Raw genomic sequence first — 15649 nt, 5'->3', positions numbered from 1 at the left:
ACTTTCACTTCCTAAGCAAAATATAAACGGACTAGGTTACTTGAATGTGTAGCACAATGGGAACTTTCTCTTATCAGAGGAGACTAAAACAAGCCAAACACTAGCCTGGCAAGCTCAAAGCTTGAGAGGGTGAATTCTCTTTAAATCCAGATTGAACAGACAGGAACTGCAGTTTCACATTAGAGAATGATGCTGGCCCAAAATACAAATGGTGTACATTAGAGAATAATGCTGGCCCAAAATACAAATGGTGTACATGGGCCAGAAGTAAACTTAACCTTGGGATTTTTGGATGTCAGAGATGTAAAGCTCTATACCAACTTCCCACACAGGAGCAGTAGGTGCAAGTGCCCTAAATGGTTTCAAGATAGCCTCCATTACGTCTATGAACTGGATTAAGTTGTAACATTAGCTGAGAAGAGGATGTGGCAAAAGGTCAAGTTTAGTAGATGAAAGTACAGTTTGCTAATCTGTACTAATACTACAAAACATTATAGTAATAGATGCTGCAATTTGTTTCTCTTCACTATGATCAGTTGACCACCTCCTCTTAACCTGCGCGGGTGCCAGGCAGGGAGGAGCAGTAGGGGGAGGCTGCTTGAATAGCAGAGCGCCTGAATCTCATCTCTGTTCTGGTACTTAGCAGTGCATTGAACTGAAAAATCCTATAGGGAAAATCTTCTGCTTCTCTACTGTTAGTCTGTAGGTAACCTTCCCAGTTGCTCTACCAGAATCGTGTGCGTGCACTGTAACTGTTGCGCAGTAATGCCCGCTGAAGACAAAGCTGAAACTTTGAGCAAAGATCTGTTAGGTGTCTAAGTATATCAAAAGAGCGGTTATAATGATTTTCTCTCCTCTTTGCTATCCTTTTCCATTTCAAAAAAGCAAACAACAAAGACTTGACCTGGCTAAATTAAATTAATTTTTATAGGGACTGCAAAAGTAAATCTGCAATTTTTTCTAAATCTCCAGTCCCCTCCCAAAGCAAATGGCAGTTAGCTTTTCAAGGTAGAATGCTTGCAGCAGGGGAAGGTGTAATTTTGTGCTCTTCTCAGTCATAGTTGACTTTCTCTGCTTTTTCTCTCTCTCTTTTTTTTCCCTTCCTCTGACCTTTGCCTGCCCTCTTCATATTTGACCTGAAGTAAATGTGTTAGTTCAAAGTACCTTAAAATGTTATTAGTGGTAACACTGCCAAATCAAGTTATTACTTGATTTAAAGATGCTGTGTATGTATATTCTTTACCCTCTCAATACCTCAGAGGTTACTAGTTTTCTGCCATCTTTCATAGTATTCAGACTGTGATTTCTGTACCATTTATTGTATATTCAGCTATGTTCAAGAAAAAAATATTTTGAAGTTTGGCAAATTTACCTTCCTAAGACTAATGCAGGCCTACCCAAAGTTGTGTGCTACATCACATCTTGGTTTGGATTCTGCATGGAGAGAAGGGTATTAGCTTAGGTTTTCTTGGTTGTAAAAATGACATTACAATACAATGTGGTACTTTAATAAAGTTGTATGTAAGATAGTGTTATTCTTTAACGATTTATTTCTTGTGAATTAAAGGGCAGTAATGAGCAGCCTGTTCAGACCAGCAAAATAGGGCTGGGTAGAAGAGATTATCAGAGCTTACAGCATCGCCACCATTCTCAGCGTTCCAAATGCCGTCCACCAAAAGGCATGTACCTGACCCAGGAAGATGTGATAGCAGTTTCCTGTAGTCCCAATGCAGCCAACACAATTCTTAGACAGCTGGATATGGAACTAATCTCATTAAAGCGACAGGTACCATGGGTTATTGGTCTTGTTTTGTTTTCATCTCAGATTGCTCTTGTAAAGTTTTTGAAGCTTTTCTGTGAAGATTCGGAAAATTCTTTGATGTGAGTCCTGCTAATTTTGTTCCACAGTGATCACCAAAAATGCTGGACATTAGCTATTCTTCAGTTTTATTGTTACATTTGCTTTCACCTCTTCATCACTCAAGATGAATTCCTTTAAAAAAAATGTTGAAGAGAGTGTATGACATGGAAACAATGTTGACTTGGGGACAGGGGAAAACTGAGGTCATTTGATTTAGTAGTGGTTTTTTGGGTTTTTTTGGTTTTTTTTTTTAAACTTTGTGAAAGCATTTGTGTGAAAAGTGAGAGTGAGACCAATCAAGCAGTGGAAGTTTATATATATACACATATATATTTATATATGTTTCATATACATATATATATATATATATATGTATATGAAACATATTTTTTAATGCTTACAAGTATAGCTGCTTTTAGAATGGGACATCCTATACTGTGGGATAGGACATCCAGGAAAGCCTGGGGACTGGGGGAAATATGGACCGAGTTATTTCTCTATTTAAAATGCTGAGTGTTCTTACTACATTTAGGAAAACTGCTTTGTAGTCCTCACCATTAAGAGGACTGCTTAACCTGTTTCTTTTGCATAAAGAAGTTAACTTGCAGCACTTAAAGTTGGAGCATAAAATCTGTTCAGCTTTTCAGGACATGGCAGTATGTGTATGTTTGCTTTCTAGGAGAGATGTGGCAACAAATTCAAGGCTCATCTGCTGGAATTTCTGCCTCATTATAGACTAAGAGCTGCTGTGTTGCAAAATCATGGAGTGCCCAAAAAGTTTCGTGGGGTTTTTGCTCCCTTATATTCTTTTGCAGGAGAAATACACTTCTTTCTATCACAGCAGGACTTTGGGGCTAAATAGCATAGGTGGTTTTTCACTCTTTAGCCTAAGTGTAGGTGAGTTACATCCTTGAGGGTGTGGGAGTGGGCTTTTGTTTTTCCTCCCCTCTCTCTCTTTTCAGTGATCTCAAGAGATGCAGCCTGTGGAATCTCCCATTGAATTGTCTGCTTTTATGCCCATACTTAAAGAACATTTGTAATAGCTGTGCACAACAGTACGCCAAATTATTTTTTTTACCTATATAAAATATACATTACATATTAAAATATACATTATATACATTACTCAGCTTTAAATGCTTAATAACTATGTTTATGTGTGAGTTAAAAGTTCTCTCCTTGTAGATTAAAAGATTTTATCTATGTATTTTAAACTATTTCAAGGAAAACCTTCACAGAAATTGTGATGATCTAAGGTGAATAAAAAGTGGTCTGTCAGAAGAAGCTAACTGGAAATAGCTCATAAATCTTCTTCCCCCTCCTCCCCCCCCCCAAGTACTTTTTGGAGAAAGAATAATTTTATTTATACAGTACATATCACTTGGAAATCTAAGAACCAAGCGTTTGCCTAGAATATTCTGCAGTCTTCTTCCAGAATATAGGTAACATTGTCAAAACTTGCTTTGTATGTTCTTTTAATATTCCTGCAGACAAACTGTTCTTTTGAAAGGCTGACTTAAATACTTTTTTTCTCTCTATAGTAAACTGTGTCTCATTTAAAATTTTTTTAAAACAGTTGAAAGTAGAGAAGCCTTAAACCATAATGTTTCTCTTTCTAACTTAGGAGGTACACTTGTGGCAATCCTAGTGAAGATATATGTGTAAAGTGACCAACTTTCTTTGTGGAGCTGATTAACTTTGTTGTTTTTGACCAAGGTTCAAAATGCTAAGCAAGTAAACAGTGCACTTAAACAGAAAATGGAAGGCGGGATTGAAGAATTCAAACCTCCTGAGGTAAATCAGAATAAATATTAGAACTTGTGGCCTTGCACTTACATTAGTGGGAACTACAGAAATGTCTTTTGCTGCTGCATAGTGCTTGCATTTCAGCAGCAACTTAAACAGGATTCTTTGAAATGTATACAGTGGCGAGTCTGGCCTCTTTATAAGAAATTAGTAGTAGGTTTTTGTTTTGTCTAATGTTAACTGGCTGAATAAATAAATGAAGGAAACTATTTGTTTTAAAGGATTGGATATGAAACAACAAAAATGCAAAGCATTCTAAATATCTAGTTCTAACAGTTTAGATAAATTTAACTATAAATTCTGTCTGTATAAAGATCATTAGCTTGTGCATAAGTTAGGATATAGGTGAAACTGAAGAACTGTAATAAAGTAGAGGGAAAAATATCACTTCATTTCTAAACTGAAATGCTCTAATACTACTTCTTCCTCATGAAAGTGGCTTTAAACTTTATGAATTTATGGTTTATTGAGCAAAAGGTTTTTATCTATGTTACAAACTGTAGTGCAACTAAAACACATTCTGATGCTCAGATATTACAATTTTTGAAACATTTTAATGATCTTTGTGCCATTTTTCTGATTTTAATAGTCTAATCAGAAAATCAATGCCCGTTGGACCACAGAAGAGCAGCTTCTTGCAGTACAAGGTATGTTAATAGTAGTAGTGACTTGAAACCTGGTGCAAAGGATTTTGAGAGGTGTTCAGGACACTTTCCTATAAAACAAAAGTTAAACTTCATCTGGTCTTACAAGAAAGTCACTGGGAAGGCAACAACAAAAAAAGTGGTGAGAATATGTAGCATATAATTTCAAGCAAAATGATATTAGTCTTTCAATTACTCCTATTAAATCTTAAATAGCGAAGTTAAGCTGGGTTTAACAGCTCTATATAGTACCAAGAAGTCCCTTTATTCATCTTCTAAATGACATTACAAGAATTTCTCTGAAGTGGAATTCAGAAGTAATTGTCAAAATAATAAAAATTTCAGCACTTGTTAAGACATCTCTGTGTATCCTTAAAGTAGGAAAAAGCAGAAGTACCTGTTTTACAGTTATTTTCTCTGTTCATGAGGGAATGATAGAGCAGATATCTAACCAGTGGAGGCTTTTGAGTCTGAAGCCAGATATGGATACTGTACTAATGATATTATTGGATAAAAATAAAAATTTCCAGGTTATTGATACAGCAAACTTGCAGTTATTCATTTATTTGAAGGAAAACTGACTTTGGTCTTGCTTTAACATGTGCTAGCTAATCGAGGAAAGAGTAAGCGAAATATTTATGAGCCCGTTATTATCTTGAAGTCACTGTATGTTGATTTGTTTTTATGGATTAGCTTCTCCAAGATAATATAAATTGCCTCTAATACTATTCATTCATATCTTTATTTTCTTCTATTCTTCACCTACTTTAAAATTGAAAACTGAATTTTAGTACAAAACCTTCGGTTGGATCAGAGTATCAGTGCAAAACTGTCAAGTATCATACCTGGTAATTATTAACCAAGTGACGTATACTGAACCTAAAGTTAGGTTTATTTTGAAGTTTGAATGGAGATGCTGAAAGAACGTTTCTCCAAAATCATGCCTCTTGAACTTGCATGCCTCTTGAGACTGAAATTCACATCTCCAAACTGTTTGCAGTCTTTCTCTCAGTATGACTAATTCTTTTTCAAATGCATCTGAAAGAGATCTCTACCTTTAGTATCTAGTCTAGTGGATAGACTGCTTGCTGGAGAAGTGGGAAAACCCAGGATCATTGTGGCTGCCTTAGGATCGAAGGATTCAGACTCTCTTGCGTTTCCCTAGTTTGATTATCAGAGCTCTAACCAAGGATCAGGTTGGGAGGTGATAAGAATGCATTGAGCTCTCGTTAAACTTGTTGAGCTTGTTATGTACTTGTTAAACTTGTTGTATAATCAACAAGGTAAATAACAAAACTGGAGAATGGGCAGAAGAGAATGAGGACTGGTAACAACTCTGGCAGGGAGTTCCAGGCTCCTGGTCCCTCCTCTAGGGAATGCGTTCCAGTTTGTGTAGGTAGTCAGCTTCAGCTTTTAAGGGGGAGATGGGAAGTGAAAGACTACTGTTTTCACTGAATTACGTGCAATTCTTATATGGGTCTTTTGGCTTTTTTTGTTTTTTTGTTTTTCAGTCCCTTTCCTTTGCCACTATATAAAAGGAGAAAAGCCTTAATACAAGGGACAAAGTATTCTTATTATTCCTCTCTTACCTGTTGCCTGGTGATGGAGTCGTGGTGAAGTCTCTCTCCTGGAATGTGAGAATTACAGATTTAAGCCTCTTGTGCCTCTGGCTAAGGAACACCCTGGGCTTGGATCTCTCGCTTCCAAATATTGCTTGAGCTACTAGGATAATATATGAAAAGTCCATAGTGCTTTTTCCTTTTTTTTTTCCTTTTCTTTTTTGCCCTGACTGCTTTTAAAGTAGCCATGGTTGCTATACTAAAGGTTACATAGTTTTTGTTGGGCTTGAACATCTCAATTAACTTACTCATGGGGACATTTAGTTTGTACATTTAAAGTAGGTTTAGTACATCAAAAATACTGATAAAACCTGGCACGTACTTTTAGATACTTGACAATTTTACTGAAATCATAAGCATTAAGCAGGTAGGTTGCGCTGCCATGATTTGTTCGCTTAAATACAAGCATTATATCTTGCTGGGGAATCACAAAAATAGTCTGCAGTAAAATGATTTTGGTATTCTTTTTTCTAAAATGAAATAATTCTTGTAGTTTCTACTTGGGTTAATGTGGTCTCAGGAGTTTAGTAACTAAAGAGGAGATAATGAACAAAAATATTAAAATGAAGATGAGCATGTCAGAATTAGTGTGGCTGCCTGCAACAGGGTTATGGATTCAGACTTGATAAAAATCACTAGGCCAATCTTCTGCAGTATATTTCACCAGGTTACTGTTAAACTGTATGCCTGAATAGTTACAGAATGTAATGGGCCAGTGTGTCATGTGAGGTGTTTTAGTTGTGTGTAGAAATGTGTATGCATGATCATCTTTTCAAACTAAGATCTAAGCCACATCAAAATTGCAATTGCAAAAGTGTTTTAAGGCTTGTTCAAAACAGCCAAATTCAAATTGAAAAGCAGTGTATTGCTTTCAGTTAATTCATTGCAGTGGAAAACAGTTGTGAAATCCAGAGTCTAACACTGTGTGAGCTAGTTGCCAGGAGCACTGTAATAACATCACAGTGGAGCTGCAGTCTTAATCCAGAGGTTGGGTTAACTAACTGTTTCTGTGTCATTGTGGTGCTGCATTATATTGCTTTGTGAACCAGGCTGAAGTTTTGTGTGTGTGTGTGTCTGTGTGTCTGTCACTGTTAGCTGTGCTGCACAGCATTAGACAGAGTACGCAGTACCAAACTTGCATTTATGATTTTCAGCATTAGACATCTAAGATGAAAGACTGTAATATTGAGCAGGCCTGTGTTCAAGTGCACCTCTTACCTGGGCAGTGTTTTGAAGAGCTTGAAGAATCCCTATGATCAGAGGGATCTTCTTCAAACAAGTTGGGGGAAGCCTTCATATGTATGAAGTGAAGTTGTGCAGTCGTCTTTTGAACTTCTCTGTCAACAACCTAGTAAAATTATTCTTACCAGTTAGCAGATTAAACACTTTAGAAATAATTTGGGTAATAATTAGCACAAGATTTATGTCAGGTTGTGTAATGTGCACCAATTTGAGTTAAGGGAATGATGTGTCCTCTTGCAGATGTGGCAGCACGTTATGTGTAAAACTTTCATAGACATGTATTGAAATATTTCTGTGTTTTCAGTGCAGGTTAAAAGTGTTTTGCTACAGTATTGTGTGGAAGTTATTGCGATGATGCTATAGCCACACTAACTCCTCTGAAGAGAGTCCAAAATGAGGAGTGCTGTGTGTAGCTGAACTAATGAAGTTTGGTTTTGTCTAGGTGTTTCTCATGGTTGCGTTCTCAGTGAAGGCCTGATATTCTCTGTGTTCAACCTTTCTGCCTGGAAATAGGCTTAAGACCTTGTCTCTATCAACTTTAGGTGGATTTAGCCTACAGCTTCAGTTGTTTTGCAGGTTATGGGGAAGAGAGGGGTATAGGCAGAATAATAACAGAAAAGATTGAAATCACTAAAAATCTGAACTAAATTTTATGTTTTAAAACTGCTTTGTTTTGTTGGGCATTTTGTTCATTTTATGAATTCTGCAAGATGGTAGATATGTTGAAGTGGACATTTAATGATCATTATAAATTAGTGAGGGTGGTAATGATGTGACAATCGAAGGATATTAAAATACTGGGGGGAGTATTCTCTGGGTGCATGCTTTTAAAGAGTACAGCTAACACTTTGCATGACTGATGATGCATAGCGCTAAACCCCTGTCTCTGTTCTCCTTAGGTGTGCTCCCTCCCTCGTAGCACTGTTAGGTCCCTCTGTTCTCTTTCCAAGGTTTTTGCAGTCAGAATAGTTGAATGCCTTTATAGGTGCTAGGAAAAGAGCTGAAGTAATGTTGCCAGCCATATTTAAGCTCTTGATGGTTGTAATACTAACTTCAGCTACAAAAAGTGTTATCCTAGAGCTGAACTTTTTTTTTTTTCTTAAATTGCATTTGTACATACCACATCATAAGTACTTATTAATGAAGAAAGTAAAAAAGGGCAGAACAAGATGAAGGCCATACTCTTTACAATTCAGTTGAAAAGAAACATACCTTTCAGATTTGGAACAGCTTTCACCTTCTGAATCCTTTGCTTCACTTTCTTGAAATGAGGGATGAAATCAGATATAAATTCCTGCTCCTGTAATGAAATGGAATGCTTGTCCTCTAAGCACTGTAATATGTCCTGAATTGGTTTAGTTGTCAGGAGCTTCATGTAAGAAGTCAAATTTTAGTTCGCCCAAGCATAGTTCAGAGCAAAAATGAGCCTTCTGTTTAGGGAATCTGGAGCGTGTCTTATAGTGCTGTAAAATAAATTCATTTAATAATCTATTTCTTTCAAGCTCCAAACTTTTGGACTTTTGTGGTGAAAAATGTCTTTAGCATAGCTAAAAGCTGTGTTGTAGGATGCTGGAGAAGAGAATATGAGAATTATTTTCCTCTAAACAGGAGAGGAAGAACTAGACATATACCCTAAATAAAGCTGAGAGAGAACTGTTAAATCTAAGGTTGGACTTACAAACTAAAGTTTAATATTACAGAATTCTATTCTCATTTTTTTCAGTGTTATTATACACAGAGTTCATTTTGGAATTCCACAAAGCCCACATTGAGATTTTTGTAAAGGGCCAGCAGCATTTCCTTGTGAAGTGCTTGTAAACAACTGACCTACTGATATCAACATGAAAGTGGACAAAGAGAATCATGTGAAGATCCTCTGTCATGCAATTTCTTGCTGGAGAATTTAATTCCTGGAGGCTTGTGCTGGGAACTGTGTTGTAAACAGACACCAGTAGCTTATGTTTATTTTCCCCAGGCAGTTGTCCCCAAAACCGAGTTTCATCTGCCAAATTTGAATGGTGAATGAAAGCTTTAAAAAGACTTTGTCCCGTGAATGTCTGGTAGTTATCCTTTGTAGCCTCAGTCTTGCATGTCATAAACAGAGGAAGGAGCAGTACACAGTGACACATGAACCGTCCCCCTTGTTCTGCGCTTGCTTAGTCCAGTAGCTACTGAACCCTACTGGTCCCACTGACCAGCTGTCGTACAGGCTGTTGGCAAAGAAACTGTCTCAGCTGCACACAGCTGGCACAGCGGGAACCTGTAGAAAGCTGTCAACATCTGTCACTTGACACTTCTAGCATTAGACCCCGCTACACCTATACACACGTGCTCACTGACTTTCCCACTCCCTTCTTGAACTTGTCTCAGGCTTCTGCCCTTTTTCCAAACACACTGAAGGATTTTATTTTATGCATTATAGGCCAAATCTGTGTGGTTTTTGGTTGGGAGGCTTGGCGAGTAAGCCAAAATCTTTAAGAAGAGTGGGTAATGACCTTTTAATAAAGTTCTTAATTTATATGTTGATGGCTATGCAATAAAAAATTATTTTACTTTAAGGGTTTTTGAGGCCTTCTCCTAATTGAGAAGTCCTCCTAATTAGCGAGTCCTTGGTTTACAGGTCCCGTAGGTTCTCTCTATAAATACATCACACGTAGCTGTGTCTGACTGATTCTTCACAGCTATGTTATTTACTTTGCCTTCCAGGTGTCCGCAAATATGGTAAAGATTTTCAAGCTATTGCAGATGTAATTGGCAACAAGACTGTTGGCCAAGTGAAGAACTTCTTTGTAAACTACAGGCGTCGGTTTAACTTAGAGGAGGTATTGCAGGAATGGGAAGCGGAACAAGGAACCCTGGCTTCTAATGGTGATGCTTCTGCTTTAGGGGAGGACACAAAAAATACTTCTAATGTGCCATCAGGAAAGAGCACTGATGAAGAAGATGAGGTGTGTTTTTGTGTACCAGATATAAGTAAGCATGGATTGAGGAATAGCATTGTATTTAGTGATTATAATGTAAGGTTAACAACTGGTGTGGAGTGGCAAAGCACATTCTAAAGAATGATGATGAGCTTGCATAGAGCTTCAGCCAATGTCATTAATCAAGTGGAAACAGGACTGCACCTTTCATAGTGAATATCTTGTTACTGTTTTATTGTTAAAATACAGTTCTTACTCTAGAAAGAAGACTCTTGCTTCATAAATATTTTTAGTTCTGCTGTCTATAATATTTTGGTTGGTGATTTTCTTTTCAGTAACTTTTCAGGGGTTTTTTGTTTTTTTGTTTTTGTTTTTAAATACTGTTTCCTGCATAGTGGACAATGGCAACCCAACTGCATTGCGTTCTGGCTAGGACCGCTGTTCATGCAATCTTGTCTTTGTCCTTTGCGCAGGCACAAAGCACTCCGGCCACTCAGTGTTTAGGCCCTTCACCTCCAGCACAGGCATCTGCTCCAGCACCTACCGCTCCCATGGCAACTTTAAACCAGCCGCCCCCGTTACTTCGTCCAGCGCTTCCTGCTGCTCCTGCTCTCCATCGTCAGCCCCCACCACTGCAACAGCAGGCTCGGTTTATCCAACCAAGGCCAACTCTAAACCAACCCCCCCCACCTCTCATCCGCCCAGCTAATTCCATGCCTCCTCGTCTAAATCCAAGGCCAGTGTTAACCACAGTTAGCGGCCAGCAGCCACCCTCACTTATTGGAATTCAGACAGAATCACAGTCCACTCTGCACTGAAGAAAGAAAGCAGAATTATGCTAACTCCTGCATTTTAAAAATTGTATCAATGTCTACTTTTTTTTTTTTCCAAATAATGAAGGGGAGAAAAGAGCAAGCCTTCACAGGTATCAGACCAGTCTTACAGAGGAGCAAGCTAATAACTAGAAATGGAACCACATCAATGACCATCTGTATAAAAATATTTTTGTGTAGAAGACTTGTACAGCACAACAATGCCTACAATACAGCCCTCCTCTATATGAGTAACTGTTGAAGGAAGCTAACTTCTTAAGCGAATAAATGTTCAACACACCAAGATTTTGTTTAACTGATTTTTACTCTATTTATTTTACTACAGTTCTTCGTAGTCAAGTATCTAACTACAGGAAAGTAGTTTGGCAAATCTAGGATTAGATAGTACTGTAGGAGACCTAAATGTAGGGTTGTTTTTTGTTTGGTTGTTTTTTTTGTTGTTTTACTTTCTAGTGCAAAAAACCTAATGGCCTTAGGTTCAGAATTTTGGCCCTGTTTAGATAACAGTAGAAGCATTTCATGCACTTGTAAAATGTAGGTGTTTTTTTCATGTGTTTTCCCAGGACACTTCTTCTTTTTTAGAAAGGTACTTTCTTATTAAATACTCCTCTGAAAGAGTATTCTGAAGACATGATGAGCTATTGTACCAAACGTTAAATATCTCACATGTGTTCTAATCATGTAAGTTAATTGAAAACAGGAGTCCAGTTTCCTACCACAAAATCTCTTACAGGCTGAGGTGGAGAGAGGGGCAGCAACTTGTGGCTCCTAGGGGATGACAGGAGAGGAACAGTAGCGAGAACCATTATTAAGTACACTAGAATTTTATTTCTCTGCGAATGGCTGTCTACAGTTCATATAGATATTGACAGATCATTGATATCTTGCCTAAGAAGTCATGATAAAAACATAGAGGCTGGTGGTGGTAGTAGAATATTGTGGCAATAGGAGCTATCTGCTGCCAACCTAATTTTAGTGTGTTAAATGAGTGTCTGATTTCTGCTATTTCTAGGTGAGTTGATTAGCTGGGTTGAGGTTTTCTGGGCTTTTACTTTTTTTTAATTTACTAAGTTAAATCTACATTTGGGTATTAATCATTGCTTCCAATTTTAGGAAATTAAAAGGTATTTTCACTGTGTTCATTAAACTGTTCTTATCTGAAACCTTAATTATAAAAAAAGTGTGATCTGGATCAAAGTATTGAAAAATGCTGCATTTTCAACTGTGTAATAACATTTGGGTTAACTGCCATGCTATTCTTAAAAGTTACATTATTTATACCTGAAAGTGTTTGAAAATCATTTTAAATACATTCTGTTGTTAACTGGATTTGCCCTTGACTAAAACGAGTCCTTATTTGAAGAAAATGTGCTATTTCTAGTTATTTTTCACAGATAAATTGACCAGTCTAATGTTCAGTTTAACAGTTGGTTAACATACTTCATCTGTGCAAAGGGAAGATTTTGTACCTTCAGATGTTATTTCGTTTGTAAATCTGAAGTTTGATACTCATGGCCTAAATTGCAATTAAGGTTTTGATACTGTAGTTTAGTTTTCATTTGGACACATCTTCAGAATCATAAACCTGAGATATTTTCTTTCTAAACAGCTGGCTTTATCAATGTGCTGAAGTTTCATACAAAATGGTCCTCCTTAAGAGTCTTCTGTTGCATTAAAGTAGATCCTTAGCTGCTATGTAAGCATCAGATGACCTGTCATCTAAGAAAAGCAGCATTGTAAAACTCAAACTGAGGAATTTGTGATCACTGAAACTTGTGTTCTGGGAGTCATGAGTGTCCCCTCAACAAGATGTACAAATCTGGCTGCTCTCCAGACTTTAAAACTGCTGTGAAACCCTTCTGGTACACTTTGACATCCTGTCTGAGTATCTCATTTTAATTGTCGACAGTGATAGGATACATCTCCAGGATTTTTTTTTTTCTAGCATTGAGTCTCCCAGGTGTGTGTATTGTACCTTTGCTAATTTTTGTCTTGTCTCTTGTCAATAGACTTCAGTATGCACAATGTTGGGTGTTGCAGTAGAGTTGGCCACCACCAACTGCTATAAAACTGTTCAGTACATTGTAATTCAGTTGAATCTTGTTTAAATATTCTATAATTGGGCAAAGGTGCTGTATTTGAAGGGGGGAGGGAGGGTCAAAGATGGGTAGTATTTCTTAATTTACATACACTGTAGCACACAGTAGGGAACTCCTAGCATTTGTAGTACTAAATAAGTATGTACATAGCAAAATGTCTTTATTGTGTGCTTTGCAGAATATGTGCATACAGTTTGCACGTCCTGTTTTTGGAGGTAGGATTTGTTTTAAGCAGTGTTTGCCTGGAGAGTGATATGCTTGCTGCTTAATCAAAGGATTAAAGTTTTAAAGGAATCTGTGTCTTCTATTTTTATGTACCTTGTAATGGTCTAAAATGTTAGGGCCCTTATACTGTGATTCTCTTCTAAATTCATTTATTTTTTTAAGAATTAGAAATAAAATTATACAATGGTGTTAATTTCAGTGGGGAATTTCTTTTGACTTACCTAGTCTCCGTTTTTTGTAATGTAGTAATGAACTCTGACTTCAAAGTTGGCTTAATTTTGTCACTTTAAGAAATGTAAAATGTTTGCACACTAAAGTTTGGCAGAGAAAGTATATCCTACATTGTTAAAAGCTAATGTAACTTTACAGCTTTTTGTACAGTTTATTTTAGTTAATAAAGCAAAACATACAAAAAAATGGCAGATTTTACAAATGCAAGGCATAACTTGAACTACATGTCTTCTAGGAACAATACTGCAAAATATGGATGTACAAAAGGAAAGTATCAGACTTAATTGTTGCACTTTAAACCAGAATGGGTATGAATTTAAGCAGATACTTCTGCATTAATAAAACAATCACTAAACATTGCACGCCATAGTAAAGCAGTTTAATTTGTTTTACAGTTGATCATGAGCAAAAGGAACTATAGTTCTCTGTGTCTGTAATCTGTTTGTTTTTATTCTGTTGGGATTTTTTAAAATTACATGGTTTGTATTCAAGAAACTTTGCAGTCCATGGAGAACAAAATACAAACCAGCAACTTACATATGGGAGAATTCATGTACGACTAGATCAGAACTGCAAAGTTTAGGGAAGAGTTTAGGATGAAGGTTGCTAGAACAATGTCATGCCTCTTGCTAGGAAAAGATGAGAATAGACAAAGTTACAAATGGCAGTAAAAGAAATACAGTTGTTGGAGGCAGAGGAGGCAAAAAAAAAGTCAAGGCAGAGAGAGATGTCTTGAAATTCATAGATTGCTAGATCTGGATTTCAAAGTGGAAAATGCCATTCGAAAAGGAAAACTGTAGAGGAGTTGGCAGTTGTCCCTGCTGCAGTACAACAGGGCTATCTAAATAAAACCTCCTAGTCATAGCAGGAGTGGTAAACCTCCAGCTTCTCCTGAGGCCGAAATAGCTACGCTTCAGCATTTACCTTTCTCGGAGTGAGTTAAAAGCAGGCATTGCCATGGCAGATACCTGCTTTAAGATCACAGGAAATTTTATGTGAATTAAAGAGGAAAAAATCTATAAACTCTTTCATGCCACTTGAGGCCTGCTGTAGACTTATGCTGATGGACACAAGATTTTTGATCCCAGATTCAAGTAGAGAGGAGAGAAAGCCCAGATGCTGTCTAGTATCAATTTTAAATTGATAGTAAAGTAAAACTCCTAAATTCTTCATTTTCATATTCACTGTTAGTGAAGGCTGCTGTTTTTAGTTGCCTAAATTCTTTAATCTTAAAGCTTTTTTTTCTTCTGTACACTGAGATAATCATAGCAGCAAAACCAGTCCACATCTCTTGCTCCCTTTAGTTTTTCTCTGGGCCTACCACAGAAATAACCATGGGGACTTCGGTATGGTGATTGCTGCCGCTTCACGTGTGTGACTTCATCTTAATACAGATCATCTTTTGTTACGTGCGCTGAATCTTGAGAGTCCAACGCAGGTCTCAGCCCTGATACCTGGTGATCTTTTTGAGCAATCCTCTCCCTCGCGGAGCTGTGTTCCAGCAGAATTACGACGTTCCTCCACAAAAGCAGGTTCATGAGCACAGAAAATCTCTTGGGAACTGGACCCCAACTCCAAATAAAATACTTAAAATACTCACTGAAGAGTGAACACAGGTAAGTATTTCTAGGCCTCGGGCCCGTTGTTCGGGCTGCCGCCCCCCCGTCTCCTCACACCAGCGCAACCCAGGCTTACCGGGGTGCTCCCGAGCGCTCCGACACCGCGAGGGCCCCTCTCCGCGAGAGCCAGCGTGCAGGCCGCCCGCGCCCGCCCGCGCTCCCGCCGGCCGCCCAGGCTCCTGGCGCAGCACGAGCTGATGCGGGCGCCAGCCCGTTTATACAGAAGGCCGCATCTCCCTGAAACCGGCGTTTCCTTTCGTCCTTTCCCTTCCTCCAGAGGCCGTCTCCAAGCGGCTCGCGTGACGCCGCCTCTGGGTTTCTCCGCGGCCGCTGCTCCCGCCGGCGAGCCGTCACGGGGCGCGGGTCCGCGGGGCAGCCCCGAGATGGCCGCCGCCGCCGCCGCCGCCGGAGGCCTCCGGGCCTGCCAGGCCCTGCGGGGCCCGCGCGGCTTTTGCCGCTCCCGCGGCGGCGGCGCCGGGCGCCCTGCGCGCCCCCCCCGCCACCTTCTGCCCCGCGTCGCTCCCCCCGCGCCGCCGCCGCCGCCGGGGA

General features: G+C 38.7%; 1 protein-coding gene across 7 annotated transcripts in view; it reads left to right on the top strand.

Moving 5' to 3' along the window:
• The window catches only part of RCOR3 (REST corepressor 3), a 28029-nt gene extending 14193 nt beyond the window's left edge, over positions 1-13836 (top strand). For 5 of the 7 annotated variants that reach the window (XM_062571860.1, XM_062571859.1, XM_062571863.1 and 2 more), the window contains 5 exons: positions 1568-1786; positions 3578-3655; positions 4257-4314; positions 9879-10120; positions 10567-13836. In XM_062571860.1, coding sequence (XP_062427844.1) covers positions 1568-1786; positions 3578-3655; positions 4257-4314; positions 9879-10120; positions 10567-10911 — 942 coding nt within the window. In that variant the 3' untranslated portion in view covers positions 10912-13836. The remainder of the gene's footprint in view (positions 1-1567; positions 1787-3577; positions 3656-4256; positions 4315-9878; positions 10121-10566) is intronic. The other 2 variants (XM_062571865.1, XM_062571864.1) reach the window with 1 other exon arrangement.
• The last annotated feature ends 1813 nt before the right edge of the window (positions 13837-15649 follow it).

Source organism: Rhea pennata, chromosome 3 (assembly GCF_028389875.1).
Source record: "Rhea pennata isolate bPtePen1 chromosome 3, bPtePen1.pri, whole genome shotgun sequence".
Classification (NCBI taxonomy): Eukaryota; Metazoa; Chordata; class Aves; order Rheiformes; family Rheidae; genus Rhea; species Rhea pennata.
Note: the sequence above shows the minus strand (reverse complement) of the source record. Positions and strands in the feature narration are given on the sequence as shown.